Source organism: Cariama cristata, unplaced genomic scaffold (genome assembly GCF_000690535.1).
Source record: "Cariama cristata isolate BGI_N322 unplaced genomic scaffold, ASM69053v1 scaffold30065, whole genome shotgun sequence".
NCBI lineage: Eukaryota > Metazoa > Chordata > Aves > Cariamiformes > Cariamidae > Cariama > Cariama cristata.
The window spans coordinates 10,507-20,720 of record NW_009616281.1 but is presented as its reverse complement, the minus strand read 5'-3'; the positions used below and the strand labels follow the sequence as shown (position 1 = coordinate 20,720).

Genomic DNA, 10,214 nt, shown 5'->3' with positions numbered 1-10,214 from the left:
TCTTACTTTTACTCTTCCAATTTTCTCCCGCATCCCCACGTGGGGGAAGTGAGCGAGCGGCTCTGCGGTGCTTAGTTTCCGGCTGGGGTTAATCCACAACAGGAACCTAAGAGAACTTTATCTTCCATGTGTTTCTTACATAGGTGATTCTCACTGCAAGTGCTCACCACTTAACTGACCAGCAAAGCTGTCCTGAAAGGAGAGGCAAGCAAGAGGAGCACCACCACTCCTGAGGCCAACAGCTGCTGCTACCTGCCCACTATTAAATACCAGACAGGTCCAGATTCTCAAATTAGTTTAGACACAGGTCTCTTCAGTAGGCACTTGGACCCTTAAGCCTGCGACACAGACCCAGAAATGGCAGCAAGACTCCAGGATAGGAACTTACCAGACATGGATCGGACTCTGTTGCGAGAGCTTCTGCAAACCTGCTGCCCAGCTTGAGATTCCAGTTTTGCTGGAGCTTCTTTAGTTTGTCTCACTTGCAAAACAGGGTCTGAGCTGTGGAAAAAGAAGATATTGATGATATTGAGAGAGGAATCAGTCATGCTGGACAAATCAGACATTCCTCTTCTGGTAAGCGGAAAACCTAAAAAGATGCACTGTGACAGCGGTTTAAGTGACTTTGTTCGGTGGAAATTTCTAGAAATGGAAGCAAAAGTTACCTTGATTCTGTGCTGCTCTGGAGCTCTCCAGAGTCTAGGCCAAGCAGGGACCTCGTCCCTGTTCCAACGCTTGTAGTGATGGTCACCAGCTTGTTACCAACCAGCCACGTCTTTGTCCTTCCTCCAGCCAACAGAAACTCACCCACAGGAGACCTAGAAACACATTTGTGATGAACACAGCTCAGACTGCAGAGCACAGAGCCTACACAGGTGGCTTATTTCACGTACCTATGCAGGAGGTACTGCCTGCTTTCCTTTTTTATACAGCATTTTTGACATAGCTCCTGGTCGTCAACATACACATTATCCATGAGCTAAATTTAATATCAACTGAAAGTAGTAGTAGTGGACACACATCACAGAGCAGATGGGAACGAGCCTTGTCTGAGCTACGTGTCTCCTTCTTGGAAGGGCTAGCAAGAAAAGTAAATGCCCTCCATTTGAAGCCAGCTGGCACGACACTCAGTTCTGTAGCAAAGACTATGATTATCCGGCAAGGACAAAGAGCAATGCTCACATACAGCACGCCTTCAAGGCATCTCCTTCTGGACAGTTCAAGGCTGAGACAAAGACCAGTTGGCTCAAATGGACTTCTCTCTTCTAACCTCATATTTAGCCAAGACAGATTTTATCTGCAAGGAATGGCTTCGGCTTCAAAGCCTCAGTCCGCCAGAATCTCAAATGTGTCACGGTAATTTTCCACTAACAAAGTGAAATATGAATCTCAAACAAAAATATCTCCCCCATGGTCACCAACTGACCCCTACCTCTTAGGCACCGCAGTGAAGTTTGAAAAGACGTATCGAGCCATCATATCCAGACAGGTCTCAGTGAGTTCCAGGTGGAGATTTTTTAAGTTGTCATCAGCCTGAGCCATTGAATTTTCATCTGCAGAGCCCAGGCTTGAACTAGTGATGGATGTTTGTATCCGACTAGAAGAGAATGTTTCCAAATGACAGATCACATCACAAAATGCTTGTCCCTGTCACCCGAAAGACAGTGTAATGCAGAACAACCTGCGATACATGCATGTGCCAGATCAGAGAGGTGGCCAGACATTAAACCCAGGACGTAATAAAAATGTTTTTGGATCAGCCTCATGTTGTGCTTTGCAGCTTGTCATGGCAGAAAGTGTATTTTATCTTGAGAGACTGAGGAACATTTAAATGTCCATCAACTGACCCAGCCAGGCCAGTGCTCTCTGATGTTGGTGGCCCACGGGCAAGTGCACCAAGCAAATAGTGAGTGGCAGCACCATGCTTTGAGTTCGCTAATCCATAGTGAGGGCAAGCGTCCCGTGACCTGCAGAGTTTCCCAGGCAACATGTTGCCCATGAGCCATAAATCAGGGCACTTTTGGACTTAACTTTATAATCCTGTGGTTTGCTTTTTTCTCTGTTGCATCCCTTTCATGTACTGATTTTTTTCCTCCAAATTCAATAGCTATGTAAAACCTGATTTAACTTGAAACAGAAAAAAATTGCACTCTGAACAGGAAACTGGCACAAGAAGAGAGAGCAACTCTGCCTTCAAATCAGCCAAGTTAGCAATGCAATTTAAAACAATTGCAATAACAGTCTGGATTGCAATATTTTATAAAGACAACCCTTTATGCCATTGTAATACAAACTAAGCTGAGGTACAACCAAATTTTTTATGACGTGGCTACTTCTTTGGCATCATGAAGGGTAATTATCTGAATTAGTTGCTACCATTTACACATAAATACAGGAGAAGAAAATCACCTAATAGATTAACAGGGATATCAGAGAATGAAGTGCCAGAATTGTATTCATAATTCAGTCACTTCAGTGTCTTTCCCCCAAATACCATGTAGTTATAGTAAAAAATAAAAACACAGGAAAAAAAAAGTTCCACTGACAGTAATCATTACAGATTAAGGCACAAATCTCCAGGTTCAGATTTTAAACCAAGATGTTATAGACAGCAGTTTAACACTCAAGGGATGTGATCCAGAGGTACGTTTTAAAAAACAGCATAAATTGTTTCATCTGTCATGTGAGCAAATCAATGTCTGCAATCAAAACTTGTTTTCTTTAGTCATGAAAGCAATAGCTTCATATAAGCTGAGCACACATTTCACCACTCTACAGAAAAACAAATTAAGGTTTTCACAGCATCATACTTTGGATCAGAACGCTTCCGTCAGCTCACTTTGCCTCAAAGAACACTGAGGCCAGAACTGCTCCTCATAGTCTGGAAGGAAAGCCTGTACGTAAGCTTGCAGAGTATCAAAACCCTTTCCTGTGGCAAGTCACTGCTTAGGAAGGCTGAAGTTTTAGTGAGTTTTACCCAAGACTCTCACTTGCACAGAATGCAACCTTTTTCCTTGGGGTTATTTTTTTGGCAGTTTTTGGTTGGTTGGTTGGTTTTCCTCTCTTCACCATCTTTACTTTGAAAGCAGAAACGTTTGTTGCTAAAGCATCAGAGAATAGGGCAAAGTAACCATACACAACATAGGGGGTGATGTGACAAGCCAACAGCTGGCGTTGGGAAACCATGGGATATCCATGATACTTTCCCAAAACCTTTGACTGTGGCTGAGGCCAGTTTTTTATTGCGTAACAGTGTCATGCAAGCATCCCACATGCAAATCCACCCTGCTTCCACCCACCCTTGCAGTGAAATTTCCAAGTGCTGAGTTGCTCTTGGATTCTCCCCATTTAAAGTGCCTCTACCTGCGGACCACATGTTCAGACACACTGATGCTGCGGGATCGGAAGGCATCAACTGCAGAGGATTCTTTCAGCTCTTTCACTGGAGGAGAGTTATTCAAGCCTTGCTTTGCATTTTTGGCTAGTCTTAAACTACTAGGTGGAGAAGCACCAAGCCCCAAAAGAGGTCACAGGAAGGGAGGAAATCATTGTAGGGATGTAGGTTGAAAGGTCACAGGTCACAGGGTCAATATTGGGGGATCCCGGAGGGTGATGTAAAATAAAACAAATGCCAAAAAAGGAAAACAAAAATTAAAACGTACAAACAAGCAGAGCTGAAGGCATTAAAAAGACAAACCACATTTCGAAAATAAGATTTTAAACGTGCTACAAAACAAATGAAATTAGTACAAGTTAAAACAAAAAACTGATTGAAATGATAGTTGGAATACTGCACTGTTAAAAAAAGGCAAGAGCCCCAGAATGCTAATTTGGCACAAATTTCTCAAGTCTAAGAAGTTTTGTGCAGTTTAACCACCTCTTGTGTTGCCCCAACGCACCACTTCAGCACAGTTAAAAACCTGACTACTTCCACAGAGACCAGATCCTAAAATGTTTTACCAATACCAGGCAGCAGCACGTTTTTCTAAGAGACACAGGAATACGTCAGCCATCTCTACCTCTGTTAGGCCTGGCCCAAACGCGAGCTTCTACCCTGAATCACAAAAACACCCAGGGCCAGTCCAAGGTGCCCCTTAGCTCAGCTCGAGACCCTGGGGGAGACCCAGCCCATCTATACGAGGCTGATCCTTCTCACACTGCACAGATGGAAGGGCAAGAAGACAAACATCCTCTTGGCTGCTGCTGACTGCCTGACGCTTTTCTGTCAAACAAGGTATCTTATTCCAGGTGGCTGAAGGGAACCCACTTGACTTTCAACTGAAACAGAAAGGAAGATAAGCCTTTACACTCTCAGGTGCCAACCACATGTGGGAGACGACAGCAATTAACATCTAAGAGGCACTTTAATTAGCCACTGCTGAGATGCATGTCTGGCTCAGTACTAATTTGGACATAACAGTTGGTCCAGTAGTTCACATGCCCATATAAAAAATGCAGATACTCATTTAACCCTTCTGGCCCTTTCTAAACAGACTTATTTGCAATCCTCCTTTCAGTGATTTATTAACATTTTGGAGAGCCACCTGGAGGGATCAGAATGTATTTGTCCTTCTCCCAACAACCTCTGACAGATCAATTTTGGCCACAACTGGAGATGTGACTGCAGAGAGCACAGGCTCGTACTCTGAGATAATCACCCTGACCAACATCATGCCATTCAGCAACCTTGGGAACCGCTGGGATCTTGATCTCTTAGAACACCTAAGCACCTCAGCTAAGGCACAGAAATGCTGATTCTTTGGGCTTAAGGAGTGAAAACCAAGCACACAAGCAAGGAAACAGTTATCTGCTCCAAGCTATTTCCTCTCTCCTCACTCAGCCAGAATCCAAGCTGAGACAGACTCAGAGGCAGCAGCACCCTGCCATTCTGGTGTTTCGGGTTGCTGCCCGAGTACAGCCCACACTCCTTAGCAGAGATTTCTGTGGAAAGTGACCCAGCAGCATTAGCAAAAGCCTTTAGATACAGTAGTATTCCAACCTGGTAGAATTTAACAAGTTTTTGAAAAAAAAAAAATTAGTTGAAATTCTAATTTGAGAGACAAGTGTCAAAAGGCTTCTCTTCCAAGTTTCTGAATGAAAGAGGAGGAGATGGGAGAGATGAAACACAAAAACAGGGTTTACAGCTATAGTATTAGAGCAGGGATGGTGTTTCTTCATTGCAAGATACTCATTGAGCCTTGCAGTTAAAGTAGAGGCACTTTCCCCAGGGTTCAAATGCCACTGTATGTTTACTGCACATTAACACTGAAGCAAGTTAAGTGAACCAATTTAGGTAAGCCCTGCAGGTAAGAGGATATTAGAGAAATCCTGAATGCCTTGCAAGGAATATTTTCCCATCCCAGCAAATGTTACTTTGAAAGACTGCTGGCAAGATATGTTCTGACTTCTAAAGACATTAGGCTTTGCTTAAAACTGACATAAGGGCTTCAAGATTCAAAAAGAGGATTAGGACATCCAGATAGAGAGAAGGCAGCTGTCTGCCAACCAGTACACTGACTTGACAGATAACACTATGGAAAAACACAGCATTGGCTCTCTCAATTTATACAGGTTGCTAATCCCAACAATTTCTCTGGTGATCATTTAAATAGTCATTACAGATCAATTATCCAAGGGAGTTAACACTATCAATATGAACATGGTATTCCATTACTTCTGATATTACCTCTCTCTATTACTTCTGGTAGCATTGTACAGACACTCATCAACCTGAAAGAACTGTTGATTTTCAAAGATTAACAACAAAAAGCCCCACACCTTACTGCAAAGGCTTACAGCATAGCCAGTGATGCCCTCATATGTACTATCGGACTGTCAGCTTGGTTTGATTCCAGCCTCTTACCAACCTAAGTTTGTCTTTCACCAATCCCCTGACCTAAAGAGGTTTACTTCGCTTGCTTAAATGCACTGTCAGATATTGGATAGCTAGACCCAGCCTCCTTCAGAAAAACACAGGGAAGGGTGTGAGCACTAGAACAGGGAACCCTGCTGGAGTCAAATATAATTTACCTTTTTGGCCTCTCATTCAGGCTTGTACTGCGAGCCCTGAAACTGTCCTTCTCAGGAGTGTCATCAAAGGAAAGGAGGACATTCGAGCGCAAACCCTGCCGATTGAGACAAACAGAGAACAGTTTGAATGGCTAGGACGTGCAACTGAAAGACTGCAATCACGGGTCAACGCACAAGAACTCACAGTCAGTTTTGAAAAAGACGTTGACAAGAAAAGTAGACTTTTTCTAGCTTCAAACAGAACCTTTAAACTTCTCAAACCAGTTTTTAAGTCATCATTTTTATTATGTACTGTTTGATTCAGTAGTGTCCATTACCTTTGTAATATAGGGGACAAAGTCCTTTCGGAAGGGAAGACGACACCGAATGAACCACATAGCTATCACGTGATGGGCCAGGCAAACGATGTACTGGTTAAACCTAGAACAGCGGAAAGATCTCCACAGAGTTTAATGTTGCATTATGATGCCATTCCAGAATTGAAGGACTTTTCAACCTGAGAAACAGAACTGTTCCTTTATCTACTATAAGTATAAACAAAAAACCCTCAAAAGTTCTGTTCCGGAAAAACAGGTATTTTGTCCAAGGTGAGTATGTCCCTTCTTCAGAAAAATCCTGGAGATACCAGGATGAGCAATATCCTATAAGTAACCTTGACTCAAGTACTACAAAAAAAGCATGCCTCATTCACTTAATTTTACAGATGAGGAAGAAGCACATTTGCTATGAACTTACTTGGAAGGGTTTGTGTACGGTAGGGAGATGGCAAACACACTGGCGTACTGCTCTGCTGCAAAGTTCCTGTAGAGGTGAGGCAGCCTTGCTAGAGCTGGAACAGTTCAAGAAGAAAACCAACACAGGTGAGGCCTGAACACAAACTATTCAATATCACAATTCAGTTTAATCTGAATTGTTTTGTTTCTTCTAAATCATCAGCTGACATAGAAGTTAACATCGTGGTATAATTTCATGCTATTTAAGTTATAAGCAGCAAGGTGGAGAAAGCAGCTTTGTATTTCCCGTCACTGTATGGCTGCACTACACAAAGCGTATCTCTTTCTTCAGTGTGTGCAAGTGCTTTAAACAGAAAAACAGTAACAAACAAGAGATGATCAAACATTTATATCTTGAGGATGGTGCAAGGGCATCACCAAAAACCAAGAAACCCTTACAATGCATTCCAAAGGACCAACACAATCAGAACACCCATGTTCAGTGCAAACAATACATTTACAACTATAGAAGATCAAAAGCAGAAGAACATTACAACTTACTTGAAAGAAATTCCAAGAGAGGGATCGCCATATTGGCTGTAGCAGAAATGTGGGTTAATTTGACGATTAAGACAGGAAGTGCCTTTATGATGATGTCAGGCATCTCGACACTACAGACGGAGAGTGCCACAACGCACTGGTTTGCACAGCGATAAATAAGACCGTGTTCCAGGCAATACACTATTTCACGCTAGAAGAGTAAAAAAGAAAAAAAAGTCATAATACATGGAAAGAGAAAACCTCTGATGTACCATCTCCTGACTGCAGTTAGGATTTCAGAATGGCTTGCAAGGTATCACTACTGCAAGGTCTGTATGACACACATGAATTCTTATCCAAAATACACTAACACAGAACCCTAAATAATGTTGCATATATTCTAGGCCAAAATCTTAGAATGGGACTTTATCAAGTAGAAATTTTACAAATTAATATGTAAGTTTCTAATTAAACAGAATTTTTATGTTTATCAGGGTCTTCCAGCAGAGAGTAAAGTCACTCAGCAACCTGTGAGGGGGGACAGGTACAGACAGAGAACAGTGAATCCCACTGACTGGACAAGTTACTGCTGCACAAAGTTAGCAAAGTATTTTTTCACCCCTGACCCCACCCCAAATACAGCGGATACAGCTTTTTATAACAGAAAAGGACAGCGTTACCTTGCACTTAAGTCTGCTAATCAGCTAGTATGAGAAAATGCTTTACTGTACAGGCTGAGGCCCCGTCCCCCCCTACACCTTCTTACTTTCCCCATACCTGTTTAGCTTTGTCCAGATAATTATGATAAGAGATTAATGCCGTCAGTACTGGCACTACAGCCAGATGCAAATCAGTCCGAGAAAAGCCTTCTGGGGTACCATGGAGTCGGTCAGTAGTCTTTTTGTCTGTGAGCTGATACATCACACAGCAAGTTAGAACACCTCATGCTAATAATACTCTCTACAGGGCAGCAGACAGGCCCTGCTCACAGCTCTACATACATAAAGAACACTCATTATTACCTACTTCTGAACCTAAAACAACCCTCACAAAGAGGGAAGGTTGAGGATTGACAGCCAGCATGCTAATCTTCAAAATATTATACTGAAGAAAAAAAAAAACAACAGCAAACTCAAACCCCACCCCCCAACCGACTCTCAAGTAAATTAAGGGTCTGGTGATTATATATTAAATTGGTGCAGGGCATTACCATGTAGCTCAGTGCAGAGGCCAGGAGGTCTATGTTACAAGGAGAGGTTAAAAATAGCACTTTATAGCGGAGGGATTCAGGTAATTTGTTGAGGACCAGCTTCAACACCTTCCAGTCTGTCTCCTGGAAAGAAAGAAAAAGTTAAGGTGGAAAATTTTTGTACAATTTCAGTTCCGTTTGAAAGTAAGACCAATCAAATGTCAGACAACATGCCATTTCCTAGGCAGATGTACATCTTGTCATGATACCTACATAAAAAGAAGTGGCATTGAGATGTCACATGTTACTTCCTGTCTGTCATCCAGCTCTAGCTGCAATATTGGCACCACTAACTGGAAGACGACTTGTATCCAGATCTGACTGAGCTCAAAAAGACAGAGCCAGAATTCAATCCTCCAAACCACTAGCACAAATTAACTTCCAGAGCAAGACAAACCCTCAGCACGTAACTATGTCCAATACAACACTAATGAACAATTTATATTTACAGTTTATTAGCAAGTGAAACATTTATCAATTCTCAAAATGCTTCAAAAACTTGCAGTAGGAGGGTTGCTGTTAGTTTCAAATGTCCTTTCAGAAACAAGACAACTTATCTGATCTTTATTTAACAAACACACTTTTTTGCCCTCATCTGCTCTGGAGCAGAGTGAAATGAAAGTCATGCTTAGTTTCTGAAGAGCTGAACTGGTGCTCCCACTGGTGGTTGTAAAGCTGCACAATTACACGCAGATTCTGCCCAAGGAGGATTTACGTATTGCTTTTCAGACCTTATTTAGATACTCTGGGATATAATTCTCTAGCCAGCTGGTTTCAGCTGACATATTTCACACGAAGGTGACAACTGTCATTAAGAGTGGACGTACTTGCTTCAAACACTGCAGGAGGACACCAAAGACCATTGAGTAAGGCAGATGCCCTATGCGAATGGTGGCGTTCTGGGAAGGCACATTGGGACTGCCTGAAGGTGGAGAGAGCGTACCAGCAGGCTTTTTCTCAGAAGTCCTTTTCTCTGCTTCTCTACAACATGGAAAGGGAGAAAAATACATGTAATGTAAAATCAAGATCAGAACAGCCTATTCAAGTGACCTACAGCACTACCCTATTTGGTAGCCAGCTTAACGATCAAACAATATAAATTGCATTTTCAATTAAAAAACACAGGATTGCCCCAGTAGACAGATAGCAATGAGTCAGTTTGGTCAGGTTAAGGATTTTTCTACCCAGGCCCCTAACAAATTTAGAAAGATACCTTCTGGGGTGTGTTACACAAACAACTTCAGACCAAGCTATAAAATGAAAGATAGCCAGATTTCTACAAATCATTCAATCAAACCTCAAACTGGTTTCAGGCAGGAAATTGCAAATACTTTTGTGAATTTTTGTGAGCAGAACAGAAATTTCATGTCTGAGATTGAGATGTCTGCAGGTAAGTGATTTGTTAGAACAATTCATCAATGAGCTATTAGTTGAGACATTCCTAGGCTGTAAATACAGACTTGTCTAGCAGCTGATTCATCAGGATTTGGAAGAGTTAGAAAAACTGCAGATTGCTACTGATGGACCATTAAGCTCATGCAAAAATACCACATAGTTTGGAAAACAGCTTTTGCTTAATCTAATGAGAAACCTACACAAAATCACATAGACAGTAAGGGCTGAACCTCACTGCTCCGTCCTTGTTGGAAAGGCCAAGACGGTGGAGGGAGTCAGCTCGAAGC

The 10,214-nt window shown here is 42.2% G+C and overlaps 1 protein-coding gene across 1 annotated transcript in view; it reads right to left on the bottom strand.

Moving 5' to 3' along the window:
- Positions 1-388: 388 nt before the first annotated feature.
- Positions 389-10,214, bottom strand: part of TSC2 (tuberous sclerosis 2) — a gene marked incomplete at its 3' end in the record, with an annotated part of 19,811 nt that continues 9,985 nt past the window's right edge. Inside the window, exons 17-28 of the mRNA XM_009700123.1 lie at positions 10,128-10,214; positions 9,360-9,513; positions 8,494-8,616; positions 8,061-8,195; positions 7,305-7,494; positions 6,766-6,859; positions 6,348-6,450; positions 6,031-6,125; positions 3,364-3,495; positions 1,433-1,597; positions 666-818; positions 389-501 (exon numbers count right to left, since the gene is read on the bottom strand). The exon at positions 10,128-10,214 is cut by the window's right edge and continues 18 nt beyond it. Coding sequence (XP_009698425.1) covers positions 389-501; positions 666-818; positions 1,433-1,597; positions 3,364-3,495; positions 6,031-6,125; positions 6,348-6,450; positions 6,766-6,859; positions 7,305-7,494; positions 8,061-8,195; positions 8,494-8,616; positions 9,360-9,513; positions 10,128-10,214 — 1,544 coding nt within the window. The remainder of the gene's footprint in view (positions 502-665; positions 819-1,432; positions 1,598-3,363; positions 3,496-6,030; positions 6,126-6,347; positions 6,451-6,765; positions 6,860-7,304; positions 7,495-8,060; positions 8,196-8,493; positions 8,617-9,359; positions 9,514-10,127) is intronic.